This window comes from Paramisgurnus dabryanus, chromosome 14, assembly GCF_030506205.2.
Source record: "Paramisgurnus dabryanus chromosome 14, PD_genome_1.1, whole genome shotgun sequence".
Taxonomy (NCBI): Eukaryota; Metazoa; Chordata; class Actinopteri; order Cypriniformes; family Cobitidae; genus Paramisgurnus; species Paramisgurnus dabryanus.
The window spans coordinates 24,827,307-24,851,892 of NC_133350.1; the positions used below are offsets into that span (position 1 = coordinate 24,827,307).

At 37.5% G+C, this 24,586-nt stretch overlaps 1 protein-coding gene across 4 annotated transcripts in view; it reads right to left on the bottom strand.

Annotated features, from left to right (window-relative positions):
* acap3b (ArfGAP with coiled-coil, ankyrin repeat and PH domains 3b) overlaps nt 1-24,586 on the bottom strand; it is an 87,768-nt gene that overhangs the window by 1,701 nt on the left and 61,481 nt on the right. The window contains exons 9-25 of one of the 4 annotated variants that reach the window (XM_065241737.2): nt 23,329-23,403; nt 21,671-21,682; nt 12,771-12,883; nt 12,636-12,687; nt 12,372-12,472; nt 12,190-12,301; nt 11,906-12,114; nt 9,770-9,839; nt 9,531-9,625; nt 9,208-9,422; nt 9,025-9,120; nt 8,788-8,880; nt 8,471-8,691; nt 7,750-7,859; nt 7,557-7,667; nt 7,417-7,478; nt 4,275-4,315 (exon numbers count right to left, since the gene is read on the bottom strand). In XM_065241737.2, the coding sequence (XP_065097809.1) occupies nt 4,275-4,315; nt 7,417-7,478; nt 7,557-7,667; nt 7,750-7,859; nt 8,471-8,691; nt 8,788-8,880; nt 9,025-9,120; nt 9,208-9,422; nt 9,531-9,625; nt 9,770-9,839; nt 11,906-12,114; nt 12,190-12,301; nt 12,372-12,472; nt 12,636-12,687; nt 12,771-12,883; nt 21,671-21,682; nt 23,329-23,403 (1,788 nt within the window). Of the gene's footprint in view, nt 1-4,274; nt 4,316-4,609; nt 7,479-7,556; nt 7,668-7,749; nt 7,860-8,470; nt 8,692-8,787; nt 8,889-9,023; nt 9,121-9,207; nt 9,423-9,530; nt 9,626-9,769; nt 9,840-11,905; nt 12,115-12,189; nt 12,302-12,371; nt 12,473-12,635; nt 12,688-12,770; nt 12,884-21,670; nt 21,683-23,328; nt 23,404-24,586 lie in introns of those variants that run through there. The other 3 variants (XM_065241736.2, XM_065241738.2, XM_065241739.2) reach the window with 3 other exon arrangements.

Consider the following 24,586-nt stretch of genomic DNA (forward strand, 5'->3'; position numbering starts at 1 on the left):
CGTAACGATAGAAGAACCATTTTTAGTGCCATATAGCACCAGTGAAGAACCAGTGAAGCACCAGTGAAGCACCAGTGAAGCACCTGTGTAGAACCATATAGTGCTATGTAGAACCATATGTGGTGCTATATGGCCCCTATATGGTTCTACACTGGTGCTTCACTGGTGCTTCACTGGTGCTTCACTGGTTCTTCACCGGTGCTATATGGCACTAAAATGGTTCTTCTATCGTTACGATCCAAAGCAATTGTTTTGGTGCTATATAGCACCGTTTGTTTTTTTAGAGTGTGTGAAGGATGGACGCACTTTTTTTGGACTTGAAGGTCGTGGACTATGGGTGGACCCCGTTACATTACATTTAATCAACTGAAAGATCTAAAACATTTTCTAAAATATCCGAAAACGTGTTTGTCTGAAAATCGATGGACATATGCAACTCGGACAGCTTGGGGGTGAGTAAATCATGGATTTAATATCATTGTTGGCCGAACTATCCCCTCAAATTGTTCTCTGATATCTACATAGAAGGTATGTGTCTTTACTAAGTGCAAAATTATACAGAAATATTTTACATGTCCATTTACAACCCTAGTATTTCCCCTTAAAGGGACACTCCACTTTTTTTTAATGCTCATTTTCCAGCTCCCCTAGAGTTAAACATTTAATTCTTATCGTTTTGGAATCCATTCAGCTGATCTCCGGGTCTGGCGCTAGCACTTTTAGCATAGCTTAGCACAATCCATTGAATCTGATTAGACCATTAGCATCACACCCAAAAATAACAAAAAGAGTTTCAATATTTTTCCTATTTAAAACTTGACTCTTCTGTAGTTACATTGTGTAGTAAGACAGATGAAAATTAAAAGTTCTGATTTTCTAGGCAGATACGGATAGGAACTATACTCTCATTCTGGCGTAATAATCAAGGACTTTGTTGCCGTAACATGCATTACACATAATATTACACAGCAGCCGAAAATAGTCCCCTTAGTATCTTTCAATAGCAGGGGACTACTTTCGGGCACTACGTAATATCATTGTGCCGCCTTGAGCCATGTTACGGCAGCAAAGTCCTTAATTATTACGCCAGAATGAGAGAATAGTTCCTAGCCAGATCTGCCTAGAAAATCACAACTTTTAATTTTCTGTCGGTCTTAGTACACGATGTAACTACAGAAGAGTCAAGTTTTAAATAGGAAAAATATTGAAACTCTATGGTTGTTTTTTTAAGTGCAATGCTAATGGACTTATTAGATTGTATGGATTGTGCTAAGCTATGCTAAAAGTGGTAACGCTAGACCCAGAGATCGGCTGAATGGATTTCAAAACGGTAAAAATCAAATGTTTAACTCTATAGGGGAGCTGGAAAATGAGCATATTTTCAAAAAAGGGAAGTGTCTCTTTAAAACGAATTATAACCTTATTTGGAAGGGTCATTAATAATAATGTTAAGCTCTGCTCTGATTGGCTGTTTGTCAGAGCAGCTCCTTCAGGAGCTCTGTGTGTGTGTGTGTGTGTGTGTGTGTGTGTGTGTGTGTGTGTGTGTGTGTGTGTGTGTGTGTGTGTGTGCGTGCGTGTGTGTGTGTGTGTGTGAACAGACCTTATGTTTGAGCCTGTATCAGATAAAGATACAAAATTTGAGGAACAATCACTTTTGGATATTGTTTATAGACGTTTCTGAGTGGTAAGTTTGTGTTTTTTTCAGTATGGACCTGCAAAACGTAACTGTAACGTCAAGAGTAGAACATAAGCCTAAAGGCTAGCATGTAGCATTAACTAGCATATAGTGCTAACTCGGCAGTCAAACTTTGTTTTAGCTTTGTAACTACATTGTAATTCATTTAATGCTTAATTTAACCCTTGTGCCTTGTTCCAATTCACTACCCTTTCGTGTTGTTAGCGGCCAAAAAAGGCCACTAAATTAAACGGCTGTAAAAATGTATCAGATTAATATTTTTTTCAAATTTTTTTGCATAAATCTGTTAATCAACCTCAGAACTGATCAAAACTACCAAATGTTTCCAAAAATTTCATGATTTTAACTCTTTAATGCCAAGCTCATAAGTGATGCCACTGATTTGAGAAAAAAAAACACAAAATCACTGATTTTCAATATAAAAAGTGATTGTGGACTGAATTTTTTTTCACCCTTTTCACAGTCTTGGGCATGCCAAAAATTGGTAAAAACATTGGCTTTGATGCATTTTTAGTTTTTGTGCAGCATCAGATTAAATTTTTTTCTCCCTCATTTATTGTTTGTGGCCATTTTTTCCCCATTGACTTCCATTATAACAACATTTTTTGATTGCAGAGCCATGACACCTTATTACCATGCATTTTTGATTCTTTGTGGTTTTAGTTTTTGCAAAGAGGTAAAATTTGTCATTTTTACTGTTGATCACCATGTGGCACAATTAACCCTTTAGTAGCCTGTGCAAAAAAAAGAGCTTGAATTCTGGATTGTACATTGAGTTATATGGACTATAACAGCATATTAGAGAGAGAGAGAGAGAGAGAGAGAGAGAGAGAGAGTGTGTGTGTGTGTGTGTGTGCGTGCGTGCGTGCTTGCATGTGTGTGCGTCTGTGTGGAAAAATCTGTAAAAAATCTTCTCTTCATCAGATTTATTAACAACATTTATTATGAACCAAAATGCAAAAACAACTTCAAATAAACTGAACAATGAAGCAAGAGTAGAGGATGGATGGAGAACTAAACAATCAAACTAATTTTTTGGTGTGTATATGTGTACGTGTGTGTGTTCAGTCTTTTTAGCAGGACTTGCAGCATATTACTTGGTGCTCTCTGCAAGTGTGTCTACCACAACGGATACAAATGCTGACTGTTCTTTTTTTGGTTCTGTACACCACTTGTATGTTCCCCTCTTCACTCCTGAGCTGCTGGTGCCTGCTGGTGTCTGTGGATTTGTGTCTAGAGGGACAGCTACAGGAGACTAAATCCCTCTCACCAGTGCAGCACTAACTGGTGCGCGAGGGAGGTGCTCTCTCCTCAATACTAACACTAACCCTACACACACACACACACACACACACACACACACACACACACACACACACACACACACACACACACACTCGTACACACACACACTCGTACACACACACTCGTACACACACAATGGTTTTGTAGTCCATATAACTCAATTTACAGACCAGAATTTATGCTCTGTTTTTTTGCACAGGCTACTAAAGGGTTAATGGTGCCACATGGTGATCAACAGTAAAAATGACAAATTTTACCTCTTTGCAAAAGGAAAAGGCACAAAGAATCAAGAATGCATGGTAATAAGGTGTCATGGCTCAGCAATCAAAAAATGTTGTTATAATGGAAGTCAATGGGGAAAAAATGGCCACAAACAATAAATGAGGGAGAAAAAAATTTAATCTGATGCTGCACAAAAACTAAAAATGCATCAAAGCCAATGTTTTTACCAATCTTTGGCATGCCCAAGACTGTAAAAAAGGTAAAAGAAAATCCAGTCCACAGTCACGTTTTATATTGAAAATCTGTCATTTTGTGTGTTTTTTTTTCCCCAAATCAGTGACACTACTTATAAACTTGGCAATGAAAGAGTTAAAATCATGGAATTTTTGCAAACATTTGGTAGTTTTGATCAGTACTGAGGTTGATTAACAGATTTATGCAAAAAAAATGTGAAAAAAATTTCATCCGATAAATTTTTACAGCAGTTTAATTTAGTGGCCTTTTTTGGCCGCTAACAACACGTAAGGGTAGTAAATTTGCCCACGGTATATTGTTAAGTTTTTGAAAAATTTCAAAGCATTTTCTTAAAATATGTGTAAATATAAGATTTGTCACCAAAAATCATTCCATTTGCTGAAACACAGAGAAAGTTGTGGCCAAATTAAGACAAAAAAATTGCAAAAATGGCCAAAAATGGCCCCAACAACACATAAGGGTTAATGCAATTTGCGTAAATCTCGACTGTAACGTCACAGTCAGTGCTAGGGAACATTCATGTTTAAGGCTCACGATCTGTCATTACCATGCACAGAGCTCTTATTATTCATCTATGCCCAGATAATTACAGTTTTACATTCTATGGCACCTATAAAGCAAAAAAGTTGATGTTCAAAGACAATGTTGCTAACCCATCCTAAGATATATTGAAGCAGTCCACCAATCCCTTATTTATTAGCACACAAGTTAAATCACAGAGCCATAAGGAGACCCATAAAATATCACCAAGTGAAAGAACCACAACCCAATAATAAACAGTGTGTTCGTAACTCACGCGTAAATTCTTGCGCTTTACCCTCGATGGACTTCTGGGTTCTAAAAGATGAATGGTACTTAGTCAGACAATATTATCATCATGAAAAAATGATCACAATAACAGCACTAAAAGCATATCCTCTCTAAAGACGTCTATCCTACGTAATTCGATGGAAACCCCTTTATTTGAAGAAACTGCATTATAGATGTCACCAGGATCCCGAAAGACAAACAAAATCCCACCTCTGTACCTCACTGCCTGCAAAAGTCTCAGTAATTCCTTAAACAAACACAGCTGTTCAGGAGTTACGGACTGATGCGGAGACAGTCGTGAGACAGAAAAGCAGAGCAGAATCATGAGCACAAGATTTTGCTTGTTTTATTGTTTGCCAGTGTTTCAAAAGACAAAAGTTTCTTTTTAAAGATTTCTGTCATATTAACAGTAACAAACAAATGTACAAACAATACAGGAATGTCTTCGAACACATAACATCATTAAACAGTGTGAAAACAGATTGTACCAAAGGAGTTGAACAAGCATTGAAAAAGCAAAAGGTTCGAACAAAAGAGAGAGAAAGAGAGAGAGAGCAAGTAGCCGAAATACAGTTAAGGTCAAAGCATATTCACAGCACAGCAGTTAAAGATGAAGTGTGTGTTTATTTGCAAGGTTAATACTTTCTCCCATATCTCTGATTGATATGCAGAAACAACTAAAGTTTTTAAACTGAACTATTACAAAAGTATTAATAGCTACAGATTTCCGTGGAAAGTGTGATCAGTCTCTGTCTGTTGGAGCATCCCAACCAGGGGTGCGTTTCCTGTACTATGCTATAATCCGCAGATCAACCACCACCACAGTACAATGCATAGGAACCAATTAGCTAATCACGAATGTTTCCCGAATAAAAAAAAACTAAAAAGGGGCATACACACCAAACAGGAATTCAACGATTTGCGTGAGTAGATACAAACAACATCAAAGCAAAGACAGACGCAAACTCGTGTTGGGCGTTGCGAATGGCGCAATTTGAGTTACGCGATTGCAGCGAAAACACCTCACTATTTGCGCAAGTTGAATAGATTCAACTCAAGTGAAAAATTCGCATGACAGAAAGTTAAATAGCGCGAGTAATCTAGAGTGAGGTTAGCGATGCTTCGCCTTTGGTGTGTACGCAGCATAAATTTTTCGTACATTCATCGTCCGATTGGTAATAATGTCTGCTAATTAATGTCATTTAATTACAATTTTTGTCCTATATTTGTTAGCCATTGTTTTGCTTTATTTCCCAAATTTAATTTAAATGCAAGTTACGTTCATCGCACTCGGTCACTCTGGGTTTCACACTGGCGTATTACAGCACGTATGCACATACACACTATTTGAAAGCACCGCTTTAATCCTCTTAACCAATTAAAAGACATAAATCGGAAATTATTTTGGAATGATGACACAATGTACTGCATGTTGCGTACTTATTTTACCCAAGAGCGTCATCTGTATAAGTCTACATGTTATACTAACACAGAACTATGCTTGTAAGCACACCTCGAGAGTTTGCAATGCAGTTTGCGAATGTACATTGGAACGAAGGTTTCGGGAAACGCCCGAATTCGATAACGACGAAATTTGCGACCATAGTTGAATAATGATGCTTTTGGGAAACGCACCCCAGCCTGATGGCAACATCAGTTTACCAATTATGTCAATTTGAGGTGGGACTCTCTATTGAGTGAACCAATAGCAGAAAGAAGAAAAGGAATAACTTTTGCAGTTTGATTTGGTGCCACTTGACGCAAAGAAATGACACACTTCACCTTTAGGAAGATTAAAATCCACGTTTTGTTTAAAACACAAAGCACAATGACTGAACTGATCCCTCAAAGAGTATTTTACAATACTGTCAACAGCCATGTCAGCAATTTATTCTCTAGATCGATTTTTTTAAATATTAAAAACTAAATTTTATCCGCTGGACTGAACTTGATAAATTGTAAATACAATTTCAAAGCTATTTCCAATTTGTTTTCACCGAACTGGTCTGTAAATGTAAGATAATTTTTTGCCTTCTATCTTCTATTACTCAAACAAATCTGTTTATATGTTGACGTTGTACCCAGCGTCTAGCTTGAAACTACACTCCCATATCCGCCCCTCGAATGCCTGCGGTTAATACTTTAAGTTGAATTTCAAGCTGCCAGTCTTAAAACTGGTGTCATTTAAAACAATTGTGGGAAATTTTTTTTCAAATACAAAGCAGACTGCGGTCATGCATTTCCACATAATGACAAAATCAGGCACTTGGCCTTGTTACGCGAGCTAGTAAACGCATGCATGTACTGACTGCTTCTACAGAGGGCCAGTAGAGACCCATATAGACAAACAAGTTCAATAAAAACCACATTACACTCATTTGGGAGCTTGGCAATACAAGTACAAACATATAAAACAGACAATTGCTATAGTTTTAGAAATAATTTGGAATAGCTCTGACATCTCTCAAACTTTAAAGGGGTCGCAAAAACACCCGTTTCATTAGCGTATGATGAGTCGTGTTCAGTCTTTAAGTGTTGTTCAAATGCGAAAGATGAGAAAAAGTCTAGTTAGTCTAACTTAAATGCCTTCTGTTACTAAATGAGATAAATGTACATGGATACAGTTTTTCCGTATTCCAGTTTTCATTGCACTAATCCTCAGGAGGGAACATAAATAAAAAATTACAACAAACAACATAAGGCATATAAAAAAATACTGCCGGTAGGAAAAGTGTGCGGTCATATTAAGACTTAATAACACTACGAAATCCTATTTTTTTAATAACGAATTCGTACCAAATGAACTTTACCTCAGTCCTATGAAATGAAGCCATTCTATTAAATTCATTATTACATTGCGATTAACGTCACATAAATCCTTATACTGTCACTAAACAGGCATTTCATTATTTTGTGTTATCAACATATATACGAACACAACGTGTAAACTAATCCGTCTTAATGGGGGGATATTGAAGCTATTTCTGTTAATCGCTACACATTTGATAGGTTTTTCAGTCTTTGACCGCTCAAGAGCGCCCCCTAGCATTCGTCAATCGTGAGGCAGATAAACTCCTGAATACACTTTTTGTACTGCTGCTCTGTGGAACTGCTGCTTGGGTATTGACCTGGCTGTCCGAAGGGCCCGTCTGACTCCCGCATCTCTTCGTTCATCCGTGCTAATCGTAATCTGAATGAGAGATGAAAAAGTGAACGCCATGTATAGTGACATTTGGGGAACCTAAAAGACACAAAGTATTTGACTCACAATGTGACTATATCTGCATTGGCTGCCTGAACAGCGATACTAAGAGGGTCCTGCCCATCATCATCAACCTCCATCTGAGAAGCTCCTCGCTTCAAGAACAAACACACCTGTCTGTGGACATATACAAACATCATGAGTATAATAAAAAATCAAGGCTGTATGGTGTACGGTGTTCCCTTTAACCAATTCTTACCCTGTGTGACCCAGGCACGTGGCATGGTGGAGGGGTCCACGCCCGCGAATGTCTCTTTGATTGACATCTGCTCCATTTTGCAAGAGGAACTCACATGCTATTAGAGAGCCCTGTGAGAGAGAGAGAGAGAGAGAGAGAGAGAGAGAGAGAGAGAGAGAGAGAGAGAGAGAGAGAGAGAGAGAGAGAGAGAGAGAGAGAGAGAGAGAGAGAGAGAGAGTTACCTGCAATTCTATGATTCAAACAGAGATGGCGATAAAGAGCTTGCAGCTTTAAAGGAAAACACCACCGTTTTTCAATATTTTACTATGTTCTTACCTCAACTTAGACAAATGAATGCATCCCTATCTTTTTTCAATGCGTGCACTTTATCTTTGTACAGCGCATCGTGAATGTGTTAGCATTTAGCCTAGCCCCATTCATTCCTTAGGATCCAAACAGGGATGAATTTAGAAGCCACCAAACACTTCCATGTTTTTCCTATTTAAAGACTGTTATATGAGTAGTTACATGAGTAAGTTTGGTGGCACAAAATAAAACTTTTCTTTGGAGCCATAGGAATGAATGGGGCTAGGCTAAATGCTAACACATTCAAGAAGCGCTGTACAAAGATTAAGTGAACGCATTGAATAAAGATAGGTTTGTATTAATTCATCCAAGTTGAGGTAAGAACATAGTAAAATATTGAAAAACGGTGATGTTTTAACACAACAGAAAGTCTCACCCCTGTGACCGCCTGTATTAATGCGCTCTTGCCGTCTTCTTCTTCATTAACTGAGTTAACTTCCGCTGCATGTGCGAGCGCCTCGGCCATGACCGGTAGATTCCTGGCCCGTGATGACTTATACAGCAGAGCGTTGGGGTCGAGCTCCCGCCCGTCCTCTAAATCTGATGCTTCCTGCTCGATGTCCACCTCTCCACTGGACTCATCAGAGTCCTCACACTCTACAACACCACAAATACAACATATACGGTAAATACAAACAATAATGAGGGAGATAAGAAACAACACCCACTACAGTTGCCACTACGCCGACTTACCCTCTTCAGTAACGCTGTCCACCACCGATCCAAATACCAAGATGTCCGTGCTGCCGTCAGTACTGCCGCCCAACCCACTGTCACTGCTGAGACCTGCAGGGCCAATGATTGCCAAGCCAAGGACAAGTTACTCACACCATGTACTATCTGCCAATACTCAAAGCACATAAATAGTTTATTTGGGGTCTAAAACTGAAATGTGTCAGACAAGATCAGCATGCAAATGGGAAAACTTACTTCGGGGTCCGGAGCCGGTGTCAAAGTAAGAAAAGAGCGAATCGAGCTCATCGGGACAAAACAGCGATTCTCTCTGAAACTTAGCAGCTGCGGCAGCTGAGGACAACAACACAAGAACAGATCATGCTCAATTCATGCAGCATCCATTTGATGAAACATGTTCAGAAATGACCAGGCAAGTACCAGCAGAAAGATTTCCTGGAGACAAAACAGTGGCGTCGTGTCTGTATCTCCGACGGGCTTTCGGTGCTCTAATGGAGCTGTTGTTTCTCCTGCACTTTTTCACGCTCCAGTGATGTGATTTTCGGCTGCCCTCCACCAGAGCCTCCGAGCCACACATCTTCTTCAGAAACTTCCTCTCCACGTATTTAGCTTTGATCCACGCTTCCTTTTCTTGCCTTCAAGCAACAACAGATGAAGAAAAGGAGATTTGTTTAATGCAGTGTTCATTATGGAAAAACATTAGTCTGTGTAATGTAGCGGCAGGGATCGGGCCGCAGGCTGACCTTGAGCTGTTTGGACTGGGTTTTTTTAGTCCCTGCTCCTCACATGAGCCTTCATAAATTTGGTTGATAACCGTGTTGCCAAGTTCACACATTAGCTAGAAAGGAAGCAGTCATAAAACATTATTCAGTCAATGAGTATCAAAACCTTTAAGAAGAAATATAATAGTATATAAAATATGAAATAACCAGGGTATCATCTTGACAGGTGTAATGAGATAAAGAGTCTTATGGGGTCTCACCTTTACAAGCTCAGGCTCCCATGTGTCGAGTGTTAAAGATCGAACCTTCGAACAGTGCACACCTAAACTCCTGCAGACATCCAATACAGACACAGGATTTAATTAAATTGGGATATATCATGAAAATGTGACTTTTTCCATGTTTAAGTGCTATAATTGTGTCCCCAGTGCTTCTATCAACCTAGAAAATGTAAAAATATCAACCAAATAATTTAGTTTTGGTAAACCATGCTCTGCAAGCATGTAAAAAAGTAGGTAATTGAAATTTGGCTCCCCTTGTGATGTCAGAAAGGGATAATACCACCCCTTTATCTGCACTATCCAACCACAGCACTGACATTTAGTGCAGAGATCAGCTCATTGGCACTTAAAAAGGACACACTTAAAACGTGATTAAAATGCCCAAAAATCATCAAAAATGAAAAATCACCCAAAAATGAAAATTCTGTCATCATTTACTCATAAAGTTGTTACAAACCTGTATAAATTTCTTTGTTCTGATGACCACAAAGGCAGATATTTTGAGGAATGTTTTTAACCAATACAATCATGAGCCCCATTCCCTTCCATAGTAGGAAACAGAATACTATGGAAGTAAAAGGGGCTCACAAATTGTTTGATTACAAACATAAGAAAGAAATGTATACAGGTTTGTAACAATATGAGGGTGAGTAAATGATGACAGAATTGTCATTTTTGGGTGAACTATCCCTTTAATTTGCCTCATTGTTTATCCATCTGTTCTGTTGTGTCTGGGTGAATCAAGTCTAACGTCTCTCTGTCGCCAGTCATGTGTGTACGTCTTTGTGAAGGTGGGACAGATTTAATCTGATTAACAGGCTGATGGGGGAGAAGAACTGCTCTGCGGTGTGGGACTGACGCATGTGTATGTGTACACAAACGTCACACTGTAGAGGAAGAGGGCCAGCTGGCCTCATGTAAATCCATTCTGCTGTTTGGGTTCAGTTTGTCATTTGTGACGCAGGTGGCTTTGAGGCCGGTCTATTAAGAGGCAAACCTATATGGAAGCGGATGGTTCCTAAAATGTTTGGAGTGCAAGTAAAGTATGATATATTAGGGATGGGCATAGATTCATCTAGATTAATCTAACACATGTAAATGTTTCTTAAATACATACATAAATGTGTGTGTATTTATTAAACACAGCACAAACTCCTATGTTATGCAAAAAATTACTTTTATTTTGTATTTGTATATATATATGATATTTATAGAGATGCACCGATATATCGGCCAATAGTCGGTATCGCACAAAAAAAGCCGCTAGTTTAAAACAGCCTATAGTCATGGCCAATATATCTGTCAATAAAAAAAAAAACAAGAAAATGCAATGAATTTGAGCTCTGTGAGTAGAAAATGTAAAGAAACATCACTACTTTAATGTTCAATATTATGAATGAATAATGTTTAATAAAATAAATTTATTCTTCAGAATCTAGTTAATGCAAGTTAATATAACTACCAAACTATCGGTATAGGCATCAATATTGGCAGATATCAGTCTGAATAAATCGGCTATCCGTGGAAAATATAATAACGGTGCATCTCTAAATATTTCTATGACTTATAATATGTTGCTTGCAACATAAAATTGCAAAAGTTGTAAATACAACATAAACTTCCATAAAAAAATTATCTGAATATTTCACAAGAGATTTCATATGGCAGGACTTGAGTAGGGCTTTAATTGATTGGAGCCCATCAAGCGTATGCTTCTCGGTTAAAATTATTCAAACTCCGCCTCCATGATCTTGCTTACAACAGGTAATTTAATGTTATGGACCTTAGTGATGAGCTTCTCCACCGTGTCATCTCTCATTTTAAGTGACAAAACTTCTAACAGATTTGATTGGCTGTCAGTGGTTTATCATTCATCAGCTGGGAAAAGAATAGCTCAGATTTGAAGTGATCACAATGATCTTTATTGTTATAGTTGTAGTGTAAACGGCGCTATTCTCTTTAATATCAAAATTTTTTAAAACTATCTTTTTTATAGTTATCGTCATAATGTGACAGCCCTCTGTAGTAGTAAAATAAATAGGGTTTGTTTTAATTTCATGTAGTCTTGAAATAAGTTCAAATGCAAATATATTCCAAATACAAATAACCTCTCACCTGTGAATGCCAGAGCATTCAATACAAAGCAGAATCCCCAGGTTAATGCTGGCCCAGCGTGGGTCGGCCTGTCCACAGTCACAACAGATTTCATTTCCCGGCAAAGACTGGACTCGCTGTAGTATGCTGTCTCCTCTAACAACACGCTCCCGCGGCTCGCTCGCAGAGTCTATACTGCTAGTGGAGGGAGATGCCGTCCTATCCAAATGCTGTATGAACGGTGACATGAGGTTATACTTCTATACGTTGTAAAAGACTCACAGCAAGTAGTTTGTGGGACCAACCTCTGTGTAGTAGTTTTCAGAAATTTCCCTGTAGGCAGAAGCAATGCTCGCCTGAACCGCCTGGATCCACGCCTGACGAAGATGCTCTGATTCGGCCTGCAGCATACAGCTCCTGATGGGAGAGTTTGTTTGTAAGATGCTGCCCGCATATACACACATTGCGCTAGTTATGCGATACTTACTTTGTAGGGGATACGACTTCGAAACAAAACCTTCTCTCGATGTCCTCACATGGTTTCACGGAACAAAGTCTTAGGTCTTCTACAACCACGGTCAAGGCATCCTACAATACACATTGTGGGTTTTTATATGTTTAAAAACTATAATAGCATACCCAAGACTGAAATTGTTGTCTATGTTTTAATAGCGTTGCATGTAAAGTGATTTGCCTTTGCAATATCAGTACAGGAATCTGAAAAAGCAACAATATGAGTCATTACACCTACTTTTAATCTCTTCTGATAGACTAGTTGACTGTTCTGTATTGAAAACCATCGCCTGTTGGAAGAGAATAATCATATTCAATATTTCAATATCAAATGCATTTCGATTATAACACAATCACACGTTTAAAGCCTCACCTGTTCCATGTTTTGAAAGCATTGCTCGCCCTCTTAAACAGATATCCCTCCATCACCACACCATTGGGTGCATCCACGTTGAATTCCACTTTTGAGTCATCATAGGCAAAATCCTGTCATGGGCAAAACAGAGCACCCGTAAGTGACTTTAGACACTTCTTCTCTCTCTTTACTGACAATACTGAGAAGCACTATTGTCTTACATCTTTAGAGAGGCAGACAAAAGACAAAACTTAATCCTTATCAGTCAAAACATAATCCTCACGTATACAGCAGCCATATCTAATCCCTGTCATTTAAATCAATAATGACCTGCAACCCTGTAAAAGCTTCAGCCAATCCAAGTGACGTTTCCAATTTCCATCATCAGTACTGATCGATTCCTAACAACCTCACACAGATATGCTCACACAAGCACACAAACACAAAATAAAACCAAAATCTTTCGCAATATGCTTTATCATCCAAACAATCTGAAAGTGAATGCATACCTTAATGGGTTGTGTACTATTGTAGAATTTACCCAAAGTTGTACTGTGTTCTCTAAAGTCCTGATATGATGTATTATTACATAATTTATCTATAAAACAATGATCTGGAAAAATAAAATATATATATTTATATATGGTTTCAGCAGTAGCAACATAAACAAACGGCTTTTGTGAAACAAACGTAACTTCTGGTAAACTTCCACAAGGAATCAATAACAACAGAGTCCTTTTCTGTTGGATTCACACCAAACGCAGTAGAGGCAGCAAAAACGCACTACTCACACGTCGTTGGACGCTTGAACATTTTGAGTTTACTCGCTTTATCCGCGTGTCAAAATTCGAGACATTCAAGTGGAAATTCACGTCATGGAAGGGGCTTCTGGGACTCCGCTCCCTTCCTGTTATCACATCACTATTAGAGCAAGCTCCTGATTCGTTAAAGTGGTGCGATTTTCCACCAAAGTTCAGATTTGTCAACTTGCCCGTTTCCCGCAGCAATGCTCAATTCCATCTTATTCACGCGTCTAGTTCGCACGAATGACCTAGAGGCTGTTTACACTTGGCATTAACATGCGTTTTCGTCGATTGGATCACAAGTGGACGACGTTAATGCCAGGTGTAAACGGTGTTCAAAACGTTTTGAACGCGTCCACTTTCGACCACTTTCAACCACATCCAGAGGTAGTCGAAACCACTTTCGGTCAGATCGCTTTGGAGTTGCGGAACGCAAATGTGGTTGAACGTGTTCGAACAGCCACACGCGACCGCCTTCTCTCCGCCCATTTATCTAATCTGAGGTATTAAACTCAAGTTTTACGTCTTTTTTTGACTTCTGGTGTGAACATACATTTAACAGCGCTATTTTTAGCCTTTCATTGATAAAACTACTGCGGGTGTTCTCCGTAGTTTCGTTTTGAAAGCATGAAAGTTGCGCGATCCTATTTCATCAATTGCGCTGAAAATTCAGAGAAAGCTCCACCATATAAACGTACAAAACACTGTGCAGCATGTTTACTTGCTAAACAAGCAGCGGACTCCGACATAATATTAGTTTGCGTCCATATAAACTCATAATTACTCCCGCTCGCGTTTGAATCACAGCAGAGAGACTCGCCCACCGTCTCACAGACCGCCCCCTCACAGTATTCAGGACATAAGCGGTCGAAAGTGGACAAAAGAGACGGATTTAAATACCAGGTGTAAATGTAATGTGTCTCTCTCGTCCACTTGTGATCCGATCGATGAAAAAACATATTAATACACAGTGTAAACAGCCCCCTAGATTAGCATCTACCGCCCCACCCTAAGCGCCTCATTCGCGCCGCGAGACGTCTAGATGTGTGAAACCGCGTTTTTATATTGACTTAACATTGAAATCACTCGCGCTTGAAGCCTCTACCGTGGCTGGTGTGAACGCAGCATTAGAGTACACTCTTGGATGTGTTAAAAACAACACATTAGTGATGCGTTTTCCCAGAATCCACCCATCTCTGTGTTATTATTGATACAAGACATTTTGTGTTACTTTTAACACAACTTGTGTTTCATTTCAACACAAAATCAACACAAAATGACACATGATGTGTTAAAATTACACATACTGTGTTAAAAGCTTAACACAAAAAGATGTGTAAAAATAAACACATCTTTTGTTAGAGTGTAGTTTATTTCTGATGACAAGCCAAATAAAAAAACAAGTAGATTACCTTAGTTTAAATCACAGCTTAAGTGTTTCAAAAACAACACTGAGGTAACGTTGCTCTGTAAAATGTGTACTATATAAAGTGTAAAGTTAACACTGTTAACTACAGATCGGCTGCCAAACCTCCCTTCATATATCGTTAATCCATGATCCCCTTCCTCCCTCGCCTTTATAAACCAAAACATTTGTTATTTTTGATGAGTTATTTGGTCCAGAGTTCAGTTTAGCAACTTAGCAAAAGACCATTAAACAAACAGAGTCCAGACACGTAACCGCAACAACGCAGATGCATCTGATGAAACCGTCTATAAATATATGCTGTGACCTAATTTGGAGACTGCGGCCTTAAGGATGTATTCTAATTGCATCACAGCAGCGCGACTTAAGGCTAGTAAGGCCGTCCCAAATTGAAGGATGCTTAAATTGAAGCCTCAAAATTTCTCTGCGCTGTTAAGGATAGAATGAATGGATCCTTCACAGCCTAGGCTATCCCTAGATTCATTGCGCACCTGTAACGGCTGCAAAGAATGCATTGTTTATTTTAAAATAAACAATTAACACCTTCTTTAAAAAATGTGTATTTAGCAAAAAAAAGTTTCTTGTCTCCGTTTTAGTATTAGAAGTTATGTTTGGTATTAATATAATTCCGTTTATGTTGAATATATTTCTAAGGTTGATTAAATTGATATTCTGTTGGTTAGTTTACTCTACATCAACGTGTCATATTTTCTCAAATAAATTAATATTTTTCTGGTTCCATATTTATTTAAATAAGACAGAAAAGTTCCGCTGTGTTCTGCTGTAAGGTGACGTAAATTATGGATCCTCCGAAAGCTAGACCGTCTCATTTCAGTTCTCTTCACAGACTTCGGAGGCTGTGACCTTTAAAGACAGAGTGCTCGCCTTTTGAGGTGGCATCCTTACAAGGTCGCAGCCCTTGAATTGGGACACAGCTATAGTGGAATAATTTATAAGTCATCATATTATTCTCACATTCAAGCTGTTTCAAACCTGTATACATTTCTTTGGTCTGCTGAACACAAAGGAAGATATTTTGTAACCAAAAGTTTTGAAACACTATTAACTTCCATAGTATTTATTCCTACTATGGAAGACAATGGTGCTCCAGACAATGGTGCCCGATTACAAACATTGTTCAATTATCTTCATGTGCTCAGGTTAACAAGAAATGTGTTTTCATTTTTGGGTAAATATCGCTTCAATGAAGACCTTAATGTTTTATATAAAAGCTTGTGAAAAGTTTGCAAAGCCATCAATAGGGGTTTACTATCTTTAATTCTCAAAAAATACAAAACAATCAGTACCTTTCAAAAGTTTAGAGTCACATAGACATTATTTAGTTTTTTTTTATGTTTAAGCATAATAGTAGACTATGAGATACACGTATGAGAATTATGCTGTGACTGAAAAAATCTCAAACAAATCTTAACTGTGTTATATTTTATCATCTTCAGTGTAGACACAATTTGCCTAGAATTTGTAAAATTGCAATTTTGTCATTTAAGCAACTTCTTGAGGTCTCAACCTGAGAAACAATTTTCAATATTGTTTAAAGAGTTCACACACATATTCTGGACTCTGATTGGTTGCTTTATCTTAATTTTTTTTTTAAGTCATCCATTTTGTAACATTTTTGATAATATCATTGTTTTGTAATACAATACAATGCATAAATAAAATTATATTTTTGTCTACAAAACTAATTTTAGACATTAAAGTAGGCTAAACGTTCGGATCAACAAATTTATACACATCTAAAACGAATGTGATTAAACAACACATGTTGTGTCTAGTTAGGACAACACATCATTTTGCTATTTTTGGAACAACCCACTTTGTGTTGTTTTAACACATCTTGTGTTGTCCCTTTCATTTATTTGAACATAAAAACAACACGAAATGACACATATTGTCAATCCTGTTAAATAGGATAACACAAAAAATTAACACATCCTTCACACATTTAAGTGAAGAAAACCTAAACTTGTGTAAATACTGAAAATAAAATGCCTCCAATATTATGAACAAAAATAACAACGCTTAACAAATTACTCGCTCACGAAAAATAAAATGGTACATTTCATGAACGTTATAAGTAAGTTAGGCTAATAATGATACTTAAACGGTTTAATATTAAAACAAACTCACCAGCGCATACTTCAACCTCCCGAATATCTTCATCTTTACAAAATGTTTATCCAGAAGCATTAATACCGGTAATAAAAACACGTTTCGCCTATAAGCTTTCTGCTGTTGCTCTACATTAAAGTCATCTCACATCAAAGCGACCGGTGGCACGCGCTCAATTGATCTCGTGCGGAGGAGCGAGCCGCGAATGACAACATCACGCCCGCGCTTCACTATATTCACATCATTAGCATACAGCTGTCGACTTAAGTGTTCATCTCTTTGCTTTGCCCCCTGACCTGAGCCACAGAACCGAGCGCGAAGATTTTTTACTTCCACGTTCACAACGCAAACCTGTTCATTCATGGATTTACGAGCGCGCGGAGTTCATGCGCGCTCCCGGTCCATCTGTCTGACAGTGTACGAGAGCATTGATGCTTAATCAAGCAAGCGTTATTGCCCCTCTCAAAACAACATTTTGCTTTCTTCACAGATACTCTCACAAGTGGATCGCAAGCATGCACTAATATAAAGCAATAGCAAACAGTCATAACAGGATCTTTGTGTAATTATACAAATTCATACAAATTACATCGGTGAGACTGCGTTGGATAAATTAAAGACTTACATTAAGAAAATCTTTTTAGTATATTCAGATTTTTTTGTTGTTTGAGATGAAACTTAAAATAAACTGTATGTTAGTAAACACCTGTTGCATTTATACTCTCTGCAATATCCATTCACACAGTTTGTGAATAACTTTAATGAATGCATTCAGTTTAGTCTTTTATTTGGCCATGTTTTTCTCAAATATAGTGCAGCTGAGCTTGCAACATGCCATAACTCTGTTCTAGACTGAAAAAGGGAAATCCCATGGGTGTCACAATAGAGTTAGACAAACAAAATAGAGCAATGTGAGAGGAATGAGTTAGCATGTGTGCATGTGTTAGAGAAGTGACAGATGCAACACGGGGAGGTAGTAAAACAGTGAGGTGGTGGGATGGCGAAAGAGATCGTAACTATGTCACTGAAGGTATGGAGTGAGAAAAAGAGAGAGAAAGAGGGCAAACACTGTTCAGAAATATCTGCAAATCATTTAAATAAATCAAATGGATGTTTCCTCCCACTGCAGGGTGCAGGACTGCAGCTGGCGGCATAAATACAAGCATGTGTCCAGAAACACAACATGCCTAAATGATGAGTGCACAGATAATTTCATGCTCTGTTTTCATATTAAAACAAAAATTGAATGCTTTGATGTTTGGTTACACAAAGGATATAAGGATAGCTATATTAGCGTCCACAACAATGGTCAGAACGTATCTTATGTGTTGCTGTTTCACATTATAAATGCAAAGCCTTTTAAATTAAAAATGGATTTTGATTGACTGTCAATGCTTTATTAAAGCATCTATATAAAAGCAGCTATAAAGCAGCTATGCTTTGCATTGTTATAGCTGCACTGTAAATAATTATATCATATCATATCAACAATATAGTTCTATGTTACTTTAACTTAACAAATTAAGTTACGAAAATTCAATGTGTTTTTCTAAGTAATGTCAACTTTTCACAAGTCAAAAATTTTTTGAATTGATTTGTATGTAATTAAGATGTTAAAACATTTTTACAGTGTGTTGTGTGGACTCTTAAAGGAATAGTCCATTTTCTTAAAAGAAAAATCGAGATAATTTACTCACAACCATGTCATCCAAAATGTTGATGTCTTTCTTCGTTCAGTCGAGAAGAAATTATGTTTTTTGAGGAATACATTGCAGGATTTTTCTCATTTTAATGGACTTTAATAGAGCCCAACATTTAATACTTAACTCAACACTTTACAGTTTTTTCAACGGAGTTTCAAAGGACTCTAAACGATCCCAAACGAGGCATAAGGGTCTTATCTAGAAAAAACGATTGTCATTTTTGACAAGAAAAATAAAAACTTCTCGTGTATATCCGGTCGTGATGCGCCAGCGTGACCCCACACAATACGTCATGACGTCACAGAGGACGAACGCGAAACTCCGCCCCAGTGTTTACAAGCGTCTTGAAAGAGGACCGTTCCTACGTTGTTGTATGTCAACTGATACTAATTAATGTCTTTGTGTCAGTTTATTGTTTACAATGGTCCGCAAATGTGCGTTTTATATATGTAACACGTGACCTCCCTACATCACTACGCATTTACGTTAGGTCGCGCTGGACCGGACCTAGACGAAAAGTTGGGGTTTAAAAGAGCATATTTTTAATGTTTTTTGTCAAAAATGACAATCGTTTCGCTAGATAAGACCCTTTTGCCTCGTTTGGGATCGTTTATAGTCCTTTGAAACTCCGTTGAAAAAAACTTATTTCCTGCAAGCCTTTTTTTTAAGTTCTATAAATATATAAACATACAAATAGATCAAATGAAAGAACAGACCTTCTGCTTTCAAACTAACAAACAAAATGGGGGAAAAAAACTTCTCATCCTTATTTTAAGCAGCCTTCGAATGGGACGGGTTCAGCCTAGCCTTCCGTCACGTGATGTGATGCTGTCGGTCTTAGAATACATCCTTCGAAGGTCGCAGGGACCTTGCATTAAAATGTATTACTGTATAGCTCAGTGGTAGAGCATTGCATTTGCAGCTCAAAAGGTCATGGGTTTGAACCCAGGGAACACAAGCACTGATAAAAAAAAATGTATAGTGCACTGTAAGTCGCTTTGGATAAAAGCGTCTGCCAAATGCATAAATACAAATAAAATTCCTACATGTAAATATAAATAAGAGCCACAAATGTTTGTATATTTGCTCTTCAATCCAGCTTATGTCATGCATTAGCCAAATCGAAATGAATCGACAACCTTAACTCGATGAACATGTAAGACACGTGTCCACAGTGGAGAGGCAGGACGTAACTGTGAGGTCACAGAGTCATGCCCACATCACACTTTCAAAGTGGGAGGAGTCTGTGACTTTAGAGACCCTCTGTGGTGAACTGTGCCCCTCTCGGGTTATGTGATTGGACATGGTCAAGATGTTAAACTCCACTCGGGGTCATCAAGGAAGCTGAGACAACCTGCTGCCTCGTGAAAGCATACACCAATGTTTCTGTCCGGCTGCTGAAACCTTCTTAAATTCTGTCAGTGTCACAGAAACAGGATGTTTATTTAATCTGATGACTTGTAAAGTCATCTTCTCAATAACAGTGTTTACATGTGTGTGTGTAACACATTTGAAGACACTCTTGAATTGAGCTACGTCTGCCAGGGACAGTTGGTGGCACTAATATGTCCATGTTTTTTGGCGCGCCACCTCTTGCCCTCCCTTAGCATCAGGTCCTTGCCATCTGTTATGTTTAGTGGTGTTGGCCATGGAAGAGGTGGGCAAAATGCCCACAGACAGACGTCCAGACTCTGGGTGACTTTGAGAGCTTTATTATAGCACCACCTGATGCCCCTTAACAAGTCCATTTTTTTTGTACACAGACCATTTAATATCTCTTTGAAAGCTAATTTTAAGGTGCATTGTGTAACTTTTAATAGGATCTCTTGACAGAAATATTGTCAGTGGTGTATAAAGACCTTACATAATGAACTGTATTGTTTTTATTACCTTAGTATGAGCCATTTTTATCTACATACACCACGGGTCTCCTTACACAGAAGTCGCCGTCATGTTTCTACAGTAGCCCTACATGGACAAACTGATCTACAGAGCGCGTATTGTCACTATGTGGTTTCAAAAACAATGACATGTTTGTCCTGTGGAAGCTACCGTAGCTTCTCATTGCGTTTCGAAATTGAGGTTGGTTGCAATTCGCAATTTAGGTCCCGGGTCATTGTCACCTCACTGCCAGTAATAAAACGTCTGACTGAGATAAACACAGTAACGGTACATTCACACGGGCCGTTAAGTGTTAAGGCTTGTCTGAAGTGTGGCTAACAGCCAATCACTGTGGCCGCAACACATCTCCGGTCTTCCATAAACGTAATTGGCTGGCTCTGCCTAGGTTATTTGCGTAAGGCGATATGATTGGCTGACGAACGCGTTGCCGCTTGAAAAGTTGAGAAATGTTCAACTTCTGCCGCGAGCAACGGCACTGACGCGGCGCCGACGGGTCCACAATTCAGTTCGCCAACGCTTGACGTCACCCATTAAAAGTGAATGGGAAGCGTCAACGCTTACGCCCCGTGTGAATGCGCCGTAAAAGTCCTGTAAAAATGTCAAAGTTCAAACCGATCCACTGTGCATGTGATTTTGTGATGCTCCTAAGTCTCCACACATATTGATTAAACACGCATGGCATGTGACAGTCATTAAGCAACTCTTTATAGATCCCAAATCAATCCATTCCTAAGGCTAAATGGACTACATCAAAAAACACACGCTTGAGTGACATCTGCACCCGAAAGAGAAATTAACAACACAACGTGCATATCTGAGAACAGTTCAACACAAACACTGCAAAGTTTAACAACAGTTATGAAGAAACAGATAGCAAAATACTGTTTTTTTTAGTATTTACAAAAAAAAAACATGTTTCATACTGTGACAAAGAAAAGAAAATAAACTCACTTGCATCAAAGTCTGGATGTGTGCAGCAAACATGGAGAGTAAAAGAAAGAGAAAATTATATCAAAAGACAATGCAAAATACATATGTGTGTGCTACACAATGTAGAAACATATACATTTTAACCCTTTACCTGACACAGCCCTTCAAATTAATATAACTCTGCGATTTTTTTTTGTCTAGAAGCCTAATTTTGGTCTTGTTTTAAAGAAGACACTTTTTTACGGAAGTGTCTGGAGGTGAAAATATTAAATAAGAACATTTTTAAAGCAGTTTACATTTATTGTAATACATAAAAATAATGCAATATAGTATTATTTTATACATTAAATTATCAATAAATTAGGTTTGTGTTGGTTTGCTGCATACTTTTGTCACAAATGAATAAATTACAGTCACTGCATTATTATTACTGCTAAAAGGTTTTGAAATATGACCTTTCCAACAATACTGTATATAATTTGTTGTGATAGATTAACATTTACATGAATATATTGAAATAAACTCGGGTGTCCTGCTCACAAAACAGTGCCAGTTAATGGGTTAAAGTACACATATTATGCAAAATCCACTTTAAGGTGTTTGGACATACTGTAAATGTGTGTTGGCAGCCTACAATTAATCCTTTAATCCCCATTAAACCAAGCAGTCACTGTTTTGATTGCCTTGTTAATGTGACATCACACTGATGAAGCCCCACCCATGCCCACTGACTAACTGCATAATTTTACCCAAAAGCTTTTTTAAATGTGTTTGTTAGCACACTGTAGCGCTAATGCGGCTAAAGATACTATTGTCCCAGACTGTATTTACAGAAATCAGATCTGTTTTTAACCAAAAGTGCTCACTGTCTCTTGGTAAGGGAGTGAGAAGCTGTAGCTCATTTGCATTTACAGGGACACACATGAATGGAGCATTTTGGACATGCTATAACTGATGATCTGTGGGGTATTTTGAGCCGAAACTTCACAGACACATGCTATACATACTTGAGACTGCACATACTGGATAATATGTGTTCACATCCAAAAAAAGTGTCAAAATAAATGAATGCACTGTATACGTAAAACATTTTCAATACTTTGTATGCATACATTCATAAATTACTGCCGTTGAAATCTAAAACAAACATCTATTACCATAATGGAGCACATTAGTTATGATCATTAGCTCGATGACAGCACTGGGATTTAACAGGATGAGGTCTACAACTATTTGGCAACTTCTAACTTAAGTTATGATAAATGATCTCTTCCATCTCTTCATCCCCATCCAGGTTCAATAATGATGAACAAGGATGTTTTTATTCAGTAATATGCAGTACCACTGCAATATTTGAACAAAGGCAAGCTAAAAACAATGCGTCAGGGTCATATGGAAAAGTCAAGAGTATTTCTGGCACAGATCTATTGGCAACGCTACGCCGCTGGCTAACAATGTACTAGCAGATGTTAACGTGTGTGTGTGTGTGTGTGTCTTGAGGGCCAAGATCAGAACCCCATCCTTTATTCACATAGTGATGAAGCACTTTGTACAAAGCAGTGGCAAACATACAAAACAAACTGAGGCAACCATATGTAGCAGAAAAAGCTAAATTACAAATAATAACAGGATTTCCATTTACACACAGGACATTAAGAGTTAACGAAGAATCTGCTCACCCTTTGTTGAATAGTGGCATGTTTGTGCTCCATCTCTCTTTTCTCCATAGCTGAATCTATAACCAGCTGATCCAACTGCAATATATACACAACAATAACACGGATGAGTAAAACTCCTTAAGTTTATACGTTTAGAAAATGAAAAACCTGCAGATGTGTTTGTTAGTGAAGTAAAGCGGCCAAGCAGTTATTGATATTTTAAAATACAGATTCATTATATTTAATATACAAATTAAATATAATAGACTGTTTAAATTAAATGTCTTAAAGATAGTGTGCTTTCTATACATCTTAAAATAAAATTGCAGTTACAATGTTTTTATTTAAGGTAATGTGACATATTTCCAAATTTAAAAAAAAAAAATCAGCTAAATTATGTGTCAGGGTTCTGTGTTGTTTTGTATTGGTGTCATGACTTTTATTTTGAAATTGTGTTTTGTAGTTTTTATCCACAATCTGTAGTTTTTGTTTTGTTGCCCCAGCCTAATTGTGTCTTTTCTTTTTATCTTTGTGTAGTATATAACCCAGTGTTTACTATTGTCGGAGATTGAATGTGTTTACGTGTTGTCCTTCTGAATTATGTAATCTGTAAGGCTGTCAAAAGATTAATTGCGATTAATCGCATACAAAATAAAAGTTTTTTGCATAATTTGTGTGTATGCACTGTGTGTAATTATTATATATATATACATATATATATATATACACACACAATAATGTTTGTATTTAAGAAACATTTACAAGTATATTTATATATATTTTATATTATAAATAAAAAATATACCTAAATAACATTTTTCTTAAATTCATACATGTATGTGTGTATTTATATATACATAATATATATATATATATATATATATATATATATATATATATATATATATATATATATATATATATACACAGTACACACACACACATTTATTTTGCAAACACAAACTTTTATTTTGTATGTGATTAATCACGATTAATCTTTTGACAGCCCTAGTATTATGTTGTGTTAATTTTGTTTTTAATTTTCTAGTTTATGGATTATTTTTGAAGTTCACTTTTGGATTTACTAAAACTACACTGATTTGCATATACATCCAGCTTTCGCTTTTGTTTTTAAACAATATGATGACTTGAGTTGAACCATCGAGATTTATTTTTGTTAAACTTTTTTTGTTATTATTGTTTATTATGATTTATTCATGCACACATGATCTTAGTCAGCAAAAAATCACTTTCAGGAGCATTGAAAGTTGTTCACACT